A 19,683-nucleotide genomic window follows, 5' to 3' on the forward strand; every position below is an offset into this window, starting at 1 on the left:
ACCAAAAAAAAAAAAAAAATTATAAAATGATCATATATAAAACATATGAAAGAGGAAAACACCCAGAAGCCCACCCAGCATGACCTGCCCACACTGGGAGCCTCTACGATGTGCAAGTATGGGGTGGAGAGATGGGAGAAAAAGAGAAGAGGAACAGTTTGAGCACTATGAGGAGAGGCAGAACTGGAGAGATGAGGGCAGAGAGGAACAGCCTGATATGAGTAGCCTGCCCTGCCACCTGAGGCTATGGTGAAGTCCCAGCCTATGCTGCCACTGAGGACCATGTCGGGGTCTGTGACCATGCAGCCACGGGGGTCTGTGTGGATGTCCATTGCTCATATTACTACCAAAGGCCATGTGGGCATCCCTGGTCTAGGCTGCTGCCTAGCTGGTCCCACCCCTTACCAGCTGCAGCACTTTGGAGAGTGAGCCCTGCACCTTGCCTGGGCAGCACCTGGTGGCAGGGGCAAAGGTGGGCTGGCCTCAAGGGCATGAGCCAGGGAGAGCTGACCCCACCACTCATCTGCCATGGAGCGGCATGGGCCAGGGAGAAATGCCTTCCATCCCCCCTTGCCCCTTCCCACCTGTGGCATTCAGGAGGGCTGGCCCAAGACCATGAGAGCAGGAGACCTGGCCCTACCCTTCGCCAGCTGCAACTTTAGGTGAGCTAGTCAGGACAGCACTGGAGAGCTAGCTCTGGTGGTGTGGGTTTAGGAGAGCCGGTGGGCTGACCAACTCAGCTACTTCCCAGGCCCAGATCCAGGGCTTTGAGTTGGCCTACCCCAACATCTGCCGGATCTAAGAACTGTTGTAGCACCGTCATGAAGATTCAAAGCTGCAGGATCTCTGTGACACAAGGCAACAACAGGATATCTCAGAGTAGTCCCGGTGAGGATGCCGTAGCAGATGATGTAGGAGAAGCCAGAAGCCTTGAACCCAGACCAATGACTCTCTGCAATGAATATTTGCAAGTAAAGATAGGTGGACAAATGGGTACACTCTAGAACACACTGGGACACACTACAGCTTCCACATCAAGGTTTTGTTTGTTTGTTTTAGTTTTTCATTTTCTTTTGGTAGGGGAGGTTGCAAGGCCGAAGGATGGATATGAAGGGAGGGGGCGATGAGTGGGATCAGAGTGCATGATGTGAAATTCACAAAGAATCAATAAAAAGTTAAAAAAAAAAAAAACTTATGAAAGACTTAGATTAGGTCAAAAAAGATGACTGTTTCTGAAGAAAAATTCATATTGTTTATAGCACTGGCCACTGGATGATCTGCCTCTGGCTGGGTTTTATTTTCCTTAAGCTTTTTATACCTCTGTAAATAACTGATGGCAAGAAAAATTCCCATGTACAGGATATGCAAGTAGATTCCAATAACTGGAGAGATTATTCTATTTCCCCATATACAGAGTTAAAGAGAAATATTCAAAGGTGTTTATTGAAAGCATAGTAAGGAAGACTTTATTCAGAATCACTGAGATAAATACCGTAACTCTAGAATGGGGTTGTGCATGGAAAAGAGAGATTAAATTCAGCCTCCACTACAGCACAGACAAGTGAGCATTTATAGCCAAGGAACACACAGAGGTAAGTGATGGGAAATTACCAAGGAGGACTTCAAGGGCAAAGTGGATTCTGGGTAGACCAGTAAGAGGATACATGCTGAATATAGGCAGGGTGATCAGTTACCATCTGGGAAAAAGAAAGAGATCAGGTTTGGTTTTAACTCTTACCAGAGTTATGACTGACAGTTTATTTGCCTTTCCGGGCTTTGATCTTCCACAGACAGAACTTCACTCCTTGCCTTCAAGCACATACCCGTCTGCTCTGCCACACTGGCCTGGTCTTGAGGCAATGCAGGCAAGAAGCTTGCCCTGTTGGAATGGCTCCTCTAGAAGACTGCTGATTTGGGCATTCTTTTTCCTGTCATTATATTTCTTTTGAATTAACTTTGATTCTTTTTTAAAATTTCTTCCTCCTCAGGAGTCACCTTGGACCCTTTCTTGGGGCCCAGGGGCAGGGCACAGTGGGACTCACACCACTGCTAGTATGGCATGCTGTCAATAAATGTTACCGGTCAGCCGTAACCATAGAAAAGGGTTTTCTGGAAAATAGAGTTAGGGGGAAATTGGCTAGCCATTTTATGTTACCTTAGTCCACGTGCAAAGTCAAAATTAGACAGCACTCAAGAGGTGTGATCACCCAGCCATCTTGCATTTAATCATCTCTTTGTTACAAGCCAACAGGTAGAATAGGTGAGGCAAAACCCCTCCCCCAAGTCCTTCAGCATATAGGCTCAATCAGCAGCTTCTTTGGTCTCTGTAGAGGCAGGACTTCCAATGTAACTGGAACCAGGAGTGAGGCATGGCAAATAGCAGGAGGTGGGCAGAGAGGTGTGGTTATGAGAGGCAGGCAGGGTCTGAAGAATCAGCCCTCAAGCCAGGAGGGTTACAAATAAGCACAAGGTAGTTCTTTACCAGGGTCTTGGTGCAGACAAGCTCATTACTGGATGCATTGTAGACAACATCAATGATCCTTGTTTTGTGAGTGTAACACTCAGAGCCCCAGGAAAAGTTTCCGACATCCGATCTCAGGACACGGTACTTCTTATTGCCTCCTAGAACTTGGACTGTGTATGTAGGTATGTGGCGAGGGCCAGTCTTGGTGTTGGCAGCAGTCTGTCCGTCCCAGCTCATATTTCCACTTCTTGTGGTAGGGCTTTCTCTTGCCACCACTCTTGCAGCACTTGTGCCAGTTGTCCCCAGAGATGCCCATCGCTCGGCTCTGGCTAGAAAGAGGAAGTGGGAAGCTTCACGGTCCGGTTTCTAAAACCGAGATCAGGTATTAAAAGTGACCAAATAGGGGCTGGAGAGATGACTCAGTGCTTGAGAGAACTCAGAGATCTGCCTGCCTTACCTCCCAAGTGCTGGGTTTAAAGACATGCACCATCACCGCCAAGCAATACAATTTTCAAAATGATCAAAAATACATACTTCACAAAGACACGAAGTAAATTCACACCAAAGACTGAGAACAAATGTAGGTAAAATACCCATAGTCTTGGAGCAAGCAAAGAGTTCATAAACAAAATACAAAGCCAAAGCATATCTACGAAAGAAAAAAAAACAAATATATTGAATTCCTTACAAACCAAAAAAAATTTTAAATTATTATTAATAAAAGTAAATAAATACTAATATTATGAGCCAATGAGATGGTTGAGCAGATAAAGGCACCTAATGGCCTGAATGGGGTTCACTGGAACCTGATAGGAGAGAACCATTCCCATAGGACAAGCACACTGTAGCACATGTGCACACACATACACACATAGGCAACAGATATAAAACAAACCTTAACATAGTGGCAAACTGCCGGGCGGTGGTGGCGCCTTTAATCCCAGCACTTGGGAGGCAGAGGCTGGCGGATTTCTGAGTTCGAGGCCAGCCTGGTCTACAGAGTGAGTTCCAGGACAGCCAGGGCTATACAGAGAAACCCTGTCTCAAAAAAAAAAAAAAAAAAAAAAAAAAGATAGTGGAAAACTACAGTCTAAGAGAAAATATTTATATTCAATACCATGTATATATATATATATATGTATATATATATATATATGAAGAATATACACACAGAGACACACACAAATAAGTAGATGTAACAAAATAAATAAAAATAACAATTTTTAAAGAATTTTATCTAGGAGTGTAGCTCAGCGGTAGTGTGTTTGCCTATTGTACAAAAAGTTTCAGTGTTTGATCCCAAGCTCTCTAAATAAAGAAAAGAAAAAAAAAAAGAGTTTTGACGGGTAATAATACCCTCCTCCTACCCCCCCCCCACCCCCTCTGTCCTTCGTATGAATTTCTCTCCCTTGGAGGGATACCCTTGAATATCTACTGGTATGTATATTGTAAAAGATCCTAGATGGTGTCTGGATTACAATTAGTTTTACTTTAGAGAAATCCGTTGCCCCTTCCTATTCTGTTCTGCTCAGCTATGGGCACGAAACAAAATTCACCTTGTACTGTGAGATCAAGGGCTCCCTGGCTTGGACCTGTAGCAACTTATGACATTCTGGGCAATATCCAGTATCTGCCTAGTGATGATCAGTGACTAACCCACATTTACAAAGCTTTAAATCATGATCTCTCATTTACATGTGTTCAAACGCTTTCAACAGCTCGCTCTCCCCATAAATAATGTTTACCCACTACAATTTATTGACTGCTGCCTTTGTTCACTTTGACTTTCCTCACTGTGCTGCCCTGAGATTCACTTCATCCATGTTTAGAAGCAGCCAAAGAAAGGCTAAGGCCCTGTATTTACAAGCCTAATGCTCCTGGATCCCTGAGCTCAGAAATGTGAAGGCGGACTAGAGCAAAGCTAAGAGCAGTGGAAGTAGGGCAGATGGTGAGAGGAAACAGCAGGCTCGGGGGCTGCACAAGATACTTATTTTTCACAATGTGTCGAGAAGGTGCTCCCTGGAGCACCTGGGTCTTGAAGCCCTACACACCCTTCAGAATTCTGAAGCCATAGCGATTGCATTCAGGGTGACCACTGCTTGGCAGAGTGCCCCGAACCTGGATTCTTGCTCCCATTGTGCCTGGCCTCCCCTCGAGTGTTCAGATGCCTACCTAGAACGAGACTTCTTGTTTAGAGTTCACAGACATCAAGGCTCTGTATCATCAAAAATCACCCACACTAGACATCTACTTGTGAACGAACGCATTTGGTACTTCCGACACTTCAGTAAAATGGCGTCACCATGCCTGCTATATAAATGAGATTACTGTCTCCTAAAATTAGACTTCACTGACACACCCCGAACTTGTGTTCATTGTGCTATATAGTATATATTTTTTCATATGCTTTCTGTTACATAATAACGAATTTCACCGGCCTTTCTGGCTGGTTCCAAGGAGGGAAACCCAAAAATCACTGGAATTTCTGAGTCATGGCAGCATCTTTGTCATTTAGGTATCCCTTGAACCAACCACATGTGAGTTGATGCCAAGGGATGAGACAAAAAAAAAAAAAAAAAAAAAAAAAAAAAAAAAAAAAAAAAAAAAGCCGGGCGGTGGTGGCCCACGCATTTAATCCCAGCACTTGAGAGGCAGAAGCAGGCGGATTTCTGAGTTCGAGGCCAGCCTGGTCCACAGAGTGTGTTCCAGGACAGCCAGGGCTATACAGAGAAACCCTGTCTCGAAAAAACAAAAAGAAAAAAAAAAACAAACTAGCTGTGTGATTACAGGACTGAGGCTTGGATTAACCTAGCTTTAAGGGATTGAGAAAAGAAGCCATGCTTGGTGCAACACGCCTTTAATCCCGGTGCTTGGGAATCAGAGAGCAGCAAGTGTATCTCTGTGAGTTCAAGGCCAGCCTGGTCTACCTAATAATTTCAAAATCTCAAAAATAAATAAAAGAGATTGAGAAAGGAGCAAGGAAGGGGAAGTCAGATCAGTTGCCTGGCTAATCATTCAACCATGCCCACATAATGGAACTCCAATAAAATTGCAGGTGCTGAAGCATCCTGAACTCTCAGTGTGCAGAAGCCATAACAGATCTGAGTGATGTCCTGGGGAGAGATCATGCAAGCTGTCTATTGGACCCCTCACACCTCACTGTATGCCCCTCTTCATCTGGTTGGTCCTTCTTTGTATCCTTTAGAATACAGCTGTAACTGTACTCAAGGCTGAGATCCATGGGAAACCTCCAACTTTGTCGCCAGCTGGTCATCTGTGGCTCAGAGACTCCCAAAGTGCAGCTAACATCTAAAATGATGGCAGTCTTGCAGAGGACCATGCCATTTAATTTGTGTGGTCCATGCTAACTCTAAAGTTAGTGCCCAAATTGAGCTATAATGTGTATGTTGATGTCAGAATTCCTTCCAGATATAGCATATCTCTTTTATAAGATGCTTTTATGCTTGATTGGTATATTTTCCTACTTGTAAAAATTACTTATCTTGTGGTGTGATGGAATACAAAATGTTTTCTAATAAAATTAATGGGAATTTTTTTTCACTTAACAGCTTTTATCTCAGTGGTAGGGTTTTCAGGAAGTAGGTAAAACCATTAACAAGGAGTTGCTGCACTTAGTACACCTATAATAGTGGCTCCAACTGAGAAGCAAATGGTGACATCATGCTCTACTCCCTTGACAATAGACACACAGCAGTACTTGGTTCCAAAATAAAACAATAAAGGCTTCTGGTGCTGTGGGGTATACACTATAAAGACTGTTTGGACATGGGTTTAAACCAGTAGAAAGCCTCTATTAGCCTGTCAGCAACTACACTGGCTCAGGATTCCAGTGTAGCACTGAGACTTTCTCAGGGTAAGCTTTTAAGCATAAAAACTATGTTCTGGGTTGACATACTTCAGTTAACAAAGACAGTTAGCCAAGAGCAGAACTACAGAAGCAAAATAGAATAAAATAAAATAAAATAAAGAAGGAAAGAAAGAAAGAAGGAAAGTTAGCACATATAGAGACTTCTCCAGAACAATGGACTTTGATGGATTCTGTCTGTTTTGGTTTTGGCAGGTAGTCCTATCTATGTGCTGAGTTTTACAGCCTGATGGTACTTCCACCATGGAGTCAGTTGTGCTAAGGTCTGGGCTCAGAGAGAGAGCATCCAGCCACATGAGGGAAGATACCCAAGGATGGTGATTATTGTCTGAGGCTCTTCTTTATACTGCTCTAGAGAAGGAGTTTGGTTACTAGATGTATAGTGGGAGTGATTCTCTGTTTTGATTGGCAGATTATATCATAGTCATTTTTTTTCTATTGCACGTGTCCCTTTCCATAAGCTAATTTTAATAATATTCATAGCCAATTATGCATAGGCATAAGATGGTAAATAGAGGAAGCTAAAAGTAAAGCTAAAAGTTTACTTGAAGGCATAGTTTTTGCTAACTGCACATGTACCCAAAACCAGTTCAGGCCAGATCAGTCCATCTTATATGGTGCTCAGATATAACTGAGAGTATGACTGAATAGAATATATCAAAGCTTCATGGTTATTAAGAAGGAAAAACTTAATCTTTTTTTTTTCTTTTTTTTTTTTTTGAGACAAAGTTTCTCTGTGTAGCCATGGCTGTCCTGGAACTCACTCTGTAGACCAGGCTGGCCTCGAACTCAGAAATCCACCTGCCTCTGCCTCCCAAATGCTGGGATTAAAGGCGTGCACCACCACCACCCGGCCAATTTATTCTATTTTTAAAGTCGGGTGTGTGTGCAGCTCTAGGCAGACTGGGGGGCGGGGGGCAGTCTGAGGTTGCTAACAGATTGCTAAGAACATCATTTAAGTGGGATGTAAAGGTCTGAGGCTGCCAAGTATGTTATTAGAGAAGGGAAAGTTGTTTATAACCCAAATAAAGGGGAATCCAAAGCTCTCACATTATTTTCTATGCTTTGCTGCCTTAAAAGAAGATAAGAGAGAGCCAGGTGCACACCTTTAATCCCAGCACTTGGGAGGCAGAGGCAGGCAGATTTCTGAGTTCAAGGCCAGCCTGGTTTACAGAGTGAGTTCCAGGACAGCCAGGGCTACACAGAGAAACCCTGTCTCGAAAAACCAAAGAAGAAGAAGAAAAGAAAGAAGAAGAAGAAGAAGAAGAAGAAGAAGAAGAAGAAGAAGAAGAAGAAGAAGAAGAAGAAGAAGAAGAAGAAGAAGAAGAAGAAGAAGAAGAAGAAGAAAAGAGGGGCTTGCGAGATGGCTCAGCAGGTAAGAGCACTGACTGCCCTTCAAAACGTCCTGAGTTCAGATCCCAGCAACCACATGGTGGCTTACAACCATCCGTAATGAGACTGGATGCCCTCTTCTGGTGTGTCTGAAGATAGCTACAGTGAATTACACCAGAGGGAGAGGGCCAGAGTGAGCAGGGCCAGCAGAGGTCCTGAGTCCAATTCCCAGCAGCCACACACATGATGGCTCACGGCCATCTGTACAGCTACAGTGTACTCTTATACATAAAATAAATAAATAAATCTAAAAAAGAAGATAAGAAAGATAGATAGATAGATAGATAGATAGATAGATAGATAGATAGATACATACATACATACATACATACATACATACATACATACATGTATACATAGATGATGACTGGGCAAACTCCAAATTCTGCATCTCCATGTCTGATGACAAAGCACTCTTCAGATCTCCAACTCCTTTCAGCCTTGTTGACTGCAACAAACTTTCTCTTGGTCTTGTTCCACTCCCAGTTAGCAGCTTTCCTGGGCAGATATGGCTGTGGCATCTCTAACATCTTGGGGTATTCAAAACAACTTCAACTTTACAGTGGGAAGGTTGCTCCAATGTCTGAGATCCACACATGATCTTCTGGGCTCCCCGAAGGGCTTGAGTCACTTCTCCAGCTCTGCCCTTAGTAGCACTCCACAGTCTGATTGACTCCACTTCACTGCTGCTGTTATTCTTGATGGACATCCCATGGTACTGGAATCTAATTCACTGGCGTCTTTCGCTGCAACTAGGCTTCATCAATAGCCTCTCATAGGCACTCTTCATGGTGCCAAGCCTCAACTTCTTTGCATGATCCCTTCAGTCATGGGCCACCCATGACTGAGGCTGCTCCTCACCAATGGCCTTCTCTGGACCTAAGCTTTTCTCTACTTGGACCTTGCTCTGTAGCAGGCTGGCCTTGAACTCAGAGATCTGCTTGCCTTTGTCTCCTGGGATTAGAGGTGTGTCCCACCATGCCTGGACCTAAGCTTTCCATGGCTACTATTCCTCAAGATCTGGATCACAGACCTTCAGTAGCCACATAAATGTCTGGTAGGCATGCTAGCCTGTAATAGCAACTCCTGAGAGGCAGAGATGAGATGAATCATCAGAGCAAACTGGCAAGCTACATTAGCCAAATGGACAAACTCCAGGCTCAAATGAGAGTCCCAGCCTCCAAATAAAAAGTGCAATCACAGATGGTACCTGACCTCAACCTCAGTCCTCCACACACCCATTTACACACACCCAAACACAGAAGGGCACTTGCACACATGTGCATATACCACACATAGGCATGAAAAAGAAGCAAATAATAATAATAATAATACTCCCCACAAAATAAGACGAACACTATACATAACACCTATAATGCAGAGAACCCCGGCCTTGAGGCCAGTCGGTCAAATTACAGCCGCACAGCTTATTAGCAGAACATCTTCAAGTCACTTAATCCCCACACGTCTCTTTTTTATGGTCTATAAAACACACATAACAGCTTCTGTCTGCTTGTCTGAGGGTCAGGAGAGACAATGCATGAGAAACTACTCTTACAACACTAAATAAACATGAAATCTTGCAGTTGCAAAATCTCAAATCTGAAGATCTCTTTCGAATACAGCATCCCAAATAACACCCAGATGGGACAGTAGTGCTTTACGAGGCTTTGTTTTGTTTTTGCTGTTTGTTTGCTGTTTTGAGACAGTCTCTCTCACTGTGTAGCCATAGCTGGCCTAGAACTTACTATGTGGACCAGGCTGGCCTCAAACTCACAGAGAGCCTCCTACCTGCCTCTTACCTCTGGAGTGCTGGGATTAAGGGCATTAACTGGCATGCCCAGCCAGCATGCCTTGCTAACAGTAGCATTCCCCCACTCCAACCACCCCACTACCCAGGGCTGTGAAGACCTTCTGTTCTGACAACAGGTAAAGATGAGAAGATACAAGGATTAGTGCTGAAAAGCACCGTCCTGGAGCAGGAAGAGGGTGACTCCCCGTGAGTCCTGGCTGGACAGCAACAAGTCAACTGCCCAGAGCAAAAGGCAGTTTTGAACCTCAAAAGCTAAAATATCTGACAGAGATTGCCTAAATCTCATGCCAATAATCCCAGTACTTCAGAGACTAAGGCAGGATTGCTGTGAGTTCAAAGCCAGCCTAGGTTACATGGTGAGCTCCAAGCCAGCATTGGCCTCAGAGTAATATCTTATCTCAAATAATAATAAAATAATAATAATAATAATAATAATAATAATAATAATAATAATAATAATAATAGCTGGGCAGTGGTGGTATACACCTTTAATTCCAGCACTTGGGAGTCAGAGGCAGGTGGATTTCTGAGGCCAGCCTGGTCTACAGAGTGAGTTCCAGGACAAGCCAGGGCTATACAGAGAAACACTGTCTCAAAAAAAAAAAGTAAAATAATAATAATAATAATAATAAGAAGAAGAAGAAGAAGAAGAAGAAGAAGAAGAAGAAGAAGAAGAAGAAGAAGAAGAAGAAGAAGAAGAGGAAGAAGAAGAAGAAGAAGAAGAAAATGAATGACAACAACAACAATAAAAAAGCTAGATCCTAAATCTTGCAATAGTAAAGTTTGGCTCCTCCATCCCTACACCACTAACCTACCCCTGCCTGGATTTCTCCATGGTGTCATGCTAGTGGACTGGACCAGCTCTGTTGTGGCTGTAATTCCAATTATGTGCTAGTTTCCACAGCCTTCTCCTTTTGCAGCTGACTGGATGTATCATCTATACTGACCGTCCACACTCGGTCTTCATGAATGTTACTAAGAGTTAATTACCATCCAAGAAAGAACAATGCACGAGTGCCCTGTGAAGTGGGCTGTGGTGAAACGAGAACAGAAGGAGAACAGGGCTCAGCCAAGGAAATTCAATGAATACACTGCGAGAAGCAAGGTTCCATTTCTTTTTTGCCTTATTCTTTTATTGATTTGTCTGCGCCGCTGTGGTGTGGATGTTTATCACAACATCAACTAGTCCCTTAATTTGCAATCTTGTTATTATTTAGGAAATAAAATGCAAACCTCCTTTAGCATTAATATAATGAGACATTACTCTTTATGGAGAATTGTTAGGCGTTTTAGTAGCCCATATATCTTTGGTTCCCTGGGAAAAGGCTTATTGATTTTTCTAGCGGTTGCTGTTAAGGCTTGAGATTTAGCAGTGGAGTCTCAGGGAGCCTACACAGGGGAGCTGTTTACATGATCAGCATAATTACTATCGGGTTGCACGCGTGTGTCATGCTACTGGTGCTTACACTCTTACAACATTATTAAACTAAGCCATTCTTTTCTCCCTTGCCTCGACACTTGAAATGTTAAACATGCCTACAGCGTGCCCTTCTGAATTTAGATTATACACAGTAGAAACTTACAAAGTGGTCTCCTGAATATGGTCATATCCGAATACATCTTCAGATTGATCCGCACAATCCTATATCTCCAGGGGGCAAGAAGAAAAAGGGCATGATTTTTTTTCCTCTCTATAAAAGGGCTCCTCATTTCTCCAGAGACTTCTCCACTCTTCTTCCTTTCTTCAAGACCTCAGCCACTAGCTACAGTCTTCGAGTGGGAACGAACTCCTTTGCAATTTCTTTTTTTTTTTTTTTATTAAAGATTTATTTTATGTGTATGAGTATACTGTAGCTATACAGATGTCCGTGAGTTATGTGTGTGGCTGCTGGGAATTGAACTCAGGACCTTCTGTCGGCCCGCTCGCTCCAGCCCCACTCGCTCCAGCCCTCCTTGCTCCAGCCCTGCTTTGCAATTTCTTAAGGACGCTGTGTGACTGTTATAAGATTATCTGAATTGTCTTGTCACATGGGTGCTGGTAGTTACCTAGACCAATGGTTTTCAACCAACCTTCCTAATGCTGTGACCCTTTAATACAGTTCCTCATACTGTGGTGACCCCAACCATAAAATTGTTTTCGTTACTACTTCATAACTGTTATTTTGCTACTATTATGAGTCATAATATAAACTTCTTTGCTTTCCTGTGATCTTAAATGACCCCTTTGAAAGAGTCGTTTGAGCCCCAAAGGGATCTTTACCTCCATGTTGAGATCCACTGGTCTACAGAATCTCTAGACTTCCCTAAGACAAAGAACTGAATGTCAGTGAAACACAGACGACAAAGCCACAGAGAAAGGGAAAGTAATAGTTTTATCAGGTTGGGAGGAACCGTAAGGTCGGGAACCCCATGGCTGGAATGGCTTAGGTATGTTACAGCATCCTTGGGTCCTCCCCTTCCTCTCGCTGGCCCTGTTTTGAAGCTCACCCCTGTGCCTTCCTACAGTCTCATCTCTCAGTGTCAGTGAACAAGAAGCCGTCATTTCAGGAAGCCCACACTTGCTATCCTTGTCTACCTAGGTCCCTTTAACTCTCCTTCAGTCTTATAGCCTACTTGAAATGGCTAAAGCTTGGTCTCATGCACTGACTGGGGACATTGAAAGCAAGTCCAGGCAGGAGTCAGGCACACAGAAATGGGAAGGCCTGAGGGGGAGAAAAAAAAAAAACAACAAGAATCCAGAAACAGAATAACTAGATGGTATGAGAAAGGATAGAAATACAAGAACAATTGAGGGCTGGAGAGATGGTTGAGCAGTTAAGAGCACTGACTGCTCTCCGGAAGGTCCTGAGTTCAAATCCCAGCAACCACATGGTGGCTCACAACCATCTGTAATGAGATCTGATGCCTTCTTCTGGGGTATCTGAAGATAGCTACAGTGTACTTACATATAATAAATAAATAAATCTTTAAAATAAGGAAAAAAAAGAATAATTGAAAGGACATAGGGTAAAGGTGGGGGATGTAGCTCCGTTGCCACACGAAGCCCAGGGTTCAGTCTCCAGCTCTTCATAAACTGGACAATAGAGGCAAGAGGATCAAGAAATTCAAGTCTATCCTTGACTACACAGTGAGTTTGAGGATAGCCTGAGCTAGAAAGCCCATCTCAAGAAAAGGGTATTGAGGTGAGGGAACAGAAAAGAGGGGAGTCTAATTGAATCCCCTCAGTTGAGAACCAAAAGTCCAACAAAACTAACACTTTCTGTGAAACTTTTAGAGATATGTTAATAAAATAGCAAAGAATTGTCCCACTTACTAAATGGTCGTAATCCCCAACTACATTCTAATTTATCCTTAAACACACAAAAGTGTAGTTCCCAGACTAATCAAGGAAATGTCTTTTTGCAACAGAGACCATTACAGAAAACCACAACTGATCAAAATTCAGACTTATGGAATCTCATCCCAACTGATACACCTATAACTCAGCTCCTTTACCTAAGGTTCAGAGAACACTGCAGAACATACATTCATGTCATGTTATATCACATGTTATATAATATATACTTAAAGTTTTAAAACAGTGATAAACTATGCTTATCCTCTAAGCCTATATGACCTCCAAATATGGCCTGTTTTCCCTGATATTCTGGAAATCTTACAAATAGGACTAAACCTTTGCTTATAGTAAAACAACATCATCCCCTGTAACCTAAACCTCTTCCCTGTGAACAATAATCCCATCACATCAGGAACTACCCTACAATTGTATTCACTAAAGAAGACAGGGTTTCTTAGCAACCGTTGAGCATGTAGCTTCAGAAGCAACCAAACACAATATAAATGGCTCCCGTAGTTAAGTGCCACTTACCTCCCCTCCAAAGCTCATGGCTGTGCTCTGGTCTTTGGCTTTCTCTTCCCCAGAGCTCCTCTTTCCATAATCCGTTAAAAATATCTTTTAATAAACTCCTCCTCCGCCAGGCGGTGGTGGTGCACGCCTTTAATCCCAGCACTTGGGAGGCAGAGGCAGGCGGATTTCTGAGTTCAAGACCAGCCTGGTTTACAGAGTGAGTTCCAGGACAGCCAGGGCTACACAGAGAAACCCTGTCTCGAAAAACCAAAAAAAAAAACCAAAAAACAAAAAATAAAAATCTGCTTTCATCCATACTAATGCATCCTAGATTTCTTTTCAGTAGAAAAGCCAGAATCTTGCTTTACCAGAGTGCGTGACTCTGTAAAAAATTCCTAGGGCTAATGGTGGCAGCTGGAGATCTCTGCTCCCCCACCCACCCATTATGGACAATCTTTATCCAAAGGTGAAAGAAATGTTGGTCATTTTTGGCAAAGAACACAGCTTACTGAAATGTATTCTTTGGAGTCTTGGAGCAGAATCCATTTGAGGTACAAAATTGTCACTTCTATAAGTCACTTTTTTTTTCGTCTTTTGTTTGTTTGTTTGGTTGGTTGGGTTTTTTTTGAGACAGTTTCTCTGTGTAGCCCTGGCTGTCTTGGAACTCACTCTGTAGACCAGGCTGACCTTGAACTCAGAAATCCGCCTGCGTCCACCTCCCAAGTGCTAGGATTAAAGGTGTGTGCCACCACTGCCCGGCCAGAAGTCACTTTTAATCATTTAACCCCAAGATCAGTGATTCTCAAACTATACAGGCATGCAGGGATGTTTGTATTGAGGTAAGAAACAATGGATTAGGTGAATGAAGAAATATCATATGTGATTCTCAACTCATATCTATATCAGATTTACCACCTGGGAGGCTAGCCTCTGGGCAAGCCTGGGGTTGGGTATTGATTGAGTTGAGGGATGGATATGGTAAGGCCCACTTACCATGGGTGGCTCCATTCCTTTGGACGGAATGAAAATGAGAAGGGATCTGAGCCCTCTTCCTAGCCACTTCTGACTTCAGGTGTGCTTTGGTCGGCTGCTTCAAGCTCCTGGCACCTTGACTTTCCTACCGCCATGGACTGTACTCAGTCTGAAGGAAGGAAGCTCTTTCTCCAGTGAGCTGCTTGTGTCTAGCTGTTTTCTTAGAGTACCAGAAAAAGCAACTAGGATGCTGCTACAGGCCTTCAAATACAAGCCCAGCAGTTTAAAAAAGATTTCATTGGCAGGCTGTGGTGGCACATACCCTAAATCCCAGCACTCAGGATCTCGGTGAATTTGAGGCCAGTATGATCTATGTAGGGAACTCCGGGGCAGCCAGGGCTATAATGGTGGAACCCTGTCTCCACAAAAATAAAATAAACTATAATATATATGTGTGTTGGGTACTATTATCAGGCTCTAGATGTTGTAGAAATAAGATCCCTGCAAACCATGCTTAGAGGAATCATTGAAATAACAACAGTTGGGGCTAGAGAGAGGGTTTAGCAGAAAGAACACTTACCGTTCTCTCAGAGGACTAGAGTTTCCATCATCCACGTGGAGGCTTACAACTATATGTAAGTCCAGCTCTGGAGAACTCTGTATACTCTTCTGCCTTTATGAGCACCTGAACACAGCTGCTCATACCTGCCCCCAACATACACATACACAAATATGCACATATTTATAAATAAAGTGTGTGTGTTTGCAAGAGATGGCTCAGTGGTTAAAAGCACTTACCCTTCTTGCAAAAGACCTGAGCTCAGGTCCTAAACACATTGGGCAGCTTACACAGTTACCTCTACATCTGCTGCAGCAAGATCCATCATCACCCCTGGCCTCCTGGGCACCTGCACATGCACAATGACCTCACACAGACACATAATGTAAAATAATTTTTAAACCAAATAATTTTTCCAAACAAATGCCAGCAATTGTTATCCTGGAAATGAGAAATTCTAGAGGCCTTATGCCCTAAGTATTTGATCTTTTTGTCTTGCAGAGGTTAGACTTGTTTTATGCAGAATCACATGGACTTTGGGTAGCAAAGGAAATTAGCAAAGAGTATCAGGACACTAGAAAGAAGGCACTGGCAGAGTCTAGGAGGTCTCCATTAAATTCCTCCCCTCAGAGCTCAGGGGTCCCAGGCATGAGGAGACAGAAAGAGTCAGACTGGAAGATACCTGAACAAGGTCTCTAAATCAATTAAACAAGGTTCACATGAGCTCACAGGGACTGAAGCAGTAAGCATAGGCCCTACATACACAAGTCTACACCAGGTCCTCTGTGTATTACAGATATTTTAATATTTTTATGGGACTCTTGACTGTTAGACAAACAGTCTCTTAATGAGAGAAAGAAAGATCTTGAGGGAAGAGAAGGTGGGGAGAGACTCGGAGGTATGGAGAGAGAGGAAACTATAATTAGGATCTACTGTGTGAGAAAATAATAAAAATAACAATAATACATGAGCTGGCTTAAGGGGAAAAAAGTCTAATATTGACATCTGGGATACTATACATGGCAGTCACTGAATACCCCAGGTCTAATGGAGTCCCTTTTTTGTTGTTTTTTTTGTTTTTAAGACAGGGTTTCTCTGTGTGTAGCCTTAGCTATCCTAGAACTTGCTCTGTAGACCAGACTGATCTTGAACCCATAAATATCTGCCTGCCTCTGCCTCCTGAGTTCTGGGACTAAAGGTGTGCACTACCACCCAGCTCTTAAGGAGTTTATTTTTTTTTTTTTTAAAGATTTTATGAATACACTGTAGTTGTACAGATGGCCATGAGCCATCATGTGGCTGCTGAACTCAGGACTGCCCTGCTCGCTCAGGCCTCACGTGGTTGCTGGAACTCAGGACCTTCGGAAAAGCAATCAGTGCTCTTACCCACTGAGCCATCTCGCCAGCCTTTTTTTTTTTTTGATCTTTTGAGACAGGGTTTCTCTGTGAAGCCTGTGTCCTAGAACTCTCTGTAGACCAGGCTAGCCTCCAACTCAAGAAATCCACCTGCCTCTGCCTCCCAAGTGCTGGGATTAAAAGTGCGCGCCACCACTGCCCCGCACTCTCATAGAATCTTAATCTGATGCTACACCTACATTCATCACACGGAGGCAAGCACTATTAACCTACTAGCATGTTTTCTTGTGCATTTCTATAACAATGAAAATCATATTACATACATAATTTCCTAGTATTTACTGTCAATTATTTCTGTTAGACTACAAATATTTACTAAAACTCTTGCTGATACAGTTTAGTGGCAAGAGTGGTTTTCGAACCTCTGTCTGATTCAAACTTCAGGCTATACTATCCCTTATGTCTGCCAACTACAATCATGAAATGGGGATTCGTCCACAGTTGTAGAAAAGGTACTATTTGAGTGACCCCAAAACTCTTGTTGAAAGCCTAATCCCCCAGGCGATGACTTTAGTAAGTGTTACGGCCTAGTTGGGATGTTAATCTGGAGATGAGGTAGGTCTTCGTGTGCTATGACCGTTGAAGAGGGCAATGATGTTAGACCCAAGTTCTAGTTGTTTTGTCACTTTTGAGAAGATCTTTGGAAAATTACATGTCTAAGATTAGTCTTCACAGCTACATAATATGAGGACTGTGTCTACTGAAAGGGACTCTAATCCTTGAAAGGAAACATCTGTAAAGCCCTTCACATCTAGCACAGAACAAATTCTAAACAACTTCTATTGAGTCCCACTCAGCCCTAATAAGCCAGGAAACCTTAACACAGCAGGCCTCTCTCCAATACCACAGGGTTGGGACTGGCTAGTTTCCCAGATCTTCTGTGTATTTGTTCAATTGACTTATCCAACCTCTGCAATGAGCCCATCCCACAGTCTGAAATACAAAAACCTAACACGCTCCTGGCTGCAATAAGCTTTCCTAGACACTTTCCTGACAGCAACTGAGGCTCAGTTTTGATTTTGTAGAGAAAGACTGGCCTCCAACTCACTTCCCAAGCTGTCCTTCAACTCTTGATCCTCCTGCCTCCACCTACCAAATACATGCACCACCCCTAGATTATGTCAAGCACTTCTAGAAAGCTGTGCTGGTTGTGATAGGCATTCAGAACTAAGCACATCAATACGGACTCCTCCAAACCTGTCTGCCATCCTGCCTACAGACAGCAATCCTTCACTTGCTCCAGTCAAACCCTTGGGATCCTAGCTACTCCCACCTTCCCCAAGTAGTTACCCAAACCACTCCAACCTGTTACAGAGATTCTAATTGTCTTGGTTCCATTTCCTCTTGCCTCAAATTCATTTTTGCCTCAGCCTCTTAAGCTGGGTTAGGGTGCAATAAACTCAGCTCCCCGCTCCTACCACTCCTACCACAGACACGAGGAATTAGGCTTCCTGAATGCAACACATACTTGCTACCTCTTTCTAAAAAACACACACAAAAAACAGAGGAGTTAAAGGTCTTCACATTTTTATTCTTTGTACACAAAGACTGGCATGATCGGTTCCACTTGGTAGACAGTCGAATAACCAATTCAGGTTGCTTAGTCCAACTGCAAAAAAAAAAAAAAGAGCACAAAGGGGAGTTTATTACTTAGAATGTGATTCTGGCATTTCCACTGGTTCCCTCTAAGAATTACTCCTCAATACAATACCACACAAATTGATATTAACCATGTCATGTATTCTGTAGAGTTACTAAATAGCCAGTTTCTACAGTTCACCTTAACCTGGAAAAACTTGGACCAGAGGGAAAAACCAATCTTGACACACTCGAATTGAGTCATTCAAATCTCTAAACTATAACACTAGTCTTGCAGTAATTACTTGATCAATATTGTAAGTCTGAGCTTAAAAATCTCTGGAGCACCTCAGAGCCCATTAACATAAGTTTATTTAAAACTGGTCCTACATCTGGGTGTGATGCACACCTTTAATCCTAGCAGAGGGTATGATCTGATCCTTTGATCTATAGTTCCAGGACAGCCAGGGCTACAGAGAAACCAGGTTTAAAATTAAAAACTGGTACAAATAAAAAGCAAGTGAATTTTATCCAAGAAAAAAAAGTGGTCTTAACCAAAAAGGGGGTCTCTTGAGAAATCAACCGCTGAACCAATAAAAAGACAAAACCTTGGCTAAATCATTAGTGTCTACAGGGCCTGAAAGCTAAAAAAAGGCTCCTCGAGTATGATCAAACATGCCCGGCCAGAAATTGAAGACACGTATTCGGTTAGGAATATTCAGTTACTATGTAGGAACTGTACCATGTCCGACCAACCTGACACCTAAATCTAGCCAGGCATTAAATCCTTCACCCTTCTGAAACTCTTGACTCCTTAAGCCCTCCGCTGTCTGTCCGCATGGTGGAGGAGAGCGACCGACCGCGCGTACCTTAATGAAGCCTATGTCCTTCGCGTACTGACGGAAGCACTGACGGCACATGTTCAGCCCGTATTTGCGGATCAGACCGTGGCGGTTAGAGCAGACGCGGCTGGAAGGAGGGAGGAAAAGCAGATGGCACTGATGCAGGCACCACAGAATGTCGCAGCATTCCTCAACTTGCACCACCACCCACAACAGGGCCGGCCCGGCAGGGCCTAGCACAGGCCCGTAATGGCGGCGACGGCTCCGAAGGCCCTACGCGCCGCCCGCGGGCCTTGAATTTCCGGCACCCAGCCACCAAGAATGGCCCGTCCCTCTAACCGCGGTCTCCACAACCAGCTCCTTACCAAGAGCGAGAACCCTGGCCGAACTTCCGTGGGTGACTCCAGTAGAGCTGCTGGTGACCCATCTTGACTTCAGACGCCCAACGAGGAAAAAGGAGCGAGGTAGCCCGCGCAGGCGCTCTTCAAAGTTTCTTGGAGCCACACTTTACCCAGAATACAACGCTAAAACGTGACGCGTACGCAGCGCGACAACATTGGTCCGTGTGCTTTGAGTGACATTTCTATGGCTGGCTGGGCGGGCACAATGAGTGACGTCACGACCCGCCGAAACTCTAGTATCTCCCCGCCGCCCTCAGCAATCGCCGGGCGCGGTGGCGCACGCCTGTAGTCCCAGCTACTCGGGAGGCTGAGACAGGAGGATCGCTTGAGTCCAGGAGTTCTGGGCTGTAGTGCGCTATGCCGATCGGGTGTCCGCACTAAGTTCGGCATCAATATGGTGACCTCCCGGGAGCGGGGGACCACCAGGTTGCCTAAGGAGGGGTGAACCGGCCCAGGTCGGAAACGGAGCAGGTCAAAACTCCCGTGCTGATCAGTAGTGGGATCGCGCCTGTG

At 43.8% G+C, this 19,683-nt stretch overlaps 1 protein-coding gene and 1 pseudogene across 1 annotated transcript; both read right to left on the bottom strand.

The window, feature by feature from the left end:
* Positions 1-1,757: 1,757 nt before the first annotated feature.
* Positions 1,758-2,780, bottom strand: LOC116080065 (annotated as a pseudogene).
* A 15,074-nt stretch (positions 2,781-17,854) lies between these two features.
* Rps29 (ribosomal protein S29) lies at positions 17,855-19,319 on the bottom strand. The gene is made up of 3 exons (XM_031355866.1): positions 19,135-19,319; positions 18,797-18,896; positions 17,855-17,958 (listed from the first exon to the last, which is right to left on the bottom strand). The coding sequence occupies exons 1-3, from the start codon at positions 19,194-19,196 to the stop codon at positions 17,950-17,952; spliced, it is 171 nt and encodes a 56-aa protein (XP_031211726.1). The 5' UTR covers positions 19,197-19,319; the 3' UTR covers positions 17,855-17,949.
* Between the last annotated feature and the right edge of the window lie 364 nt (positions 19,320-19,683).

Source organism: Mastomys coucha, unplaced genomic scaffold (assembly GCF_008632895.1).
Source record: "Mastomys coucha isolate ucsf_1 unplaced genomic scaffold, UCSF_Mcou_1 pScaffold6, whole genome shotgun sequence".
NCBI lineage: Eukaryota > Metazoa > Chordata > Mammalia > Rodentia > Muridae > Mastomys > Mastomys coucha.

Excerpts from the sequence above, each read along its gene's own strand:
- Rps29 (XM_031355866.1), bottom strand. The coding sequence starts at position 19,196 with ATGGGTCACCAGCAGCTCTACTGGAGTCACCCACGGAAGTTCGGCCAG. Across the intron at positions 18,897-19,134 it reads GGCCAGGGTTCTCGCTCTTG|CCGCGTCTGCTCTAACCGCC; the intron begins GTAAGGAGCTGG and ends CCCTCCTTCCAG.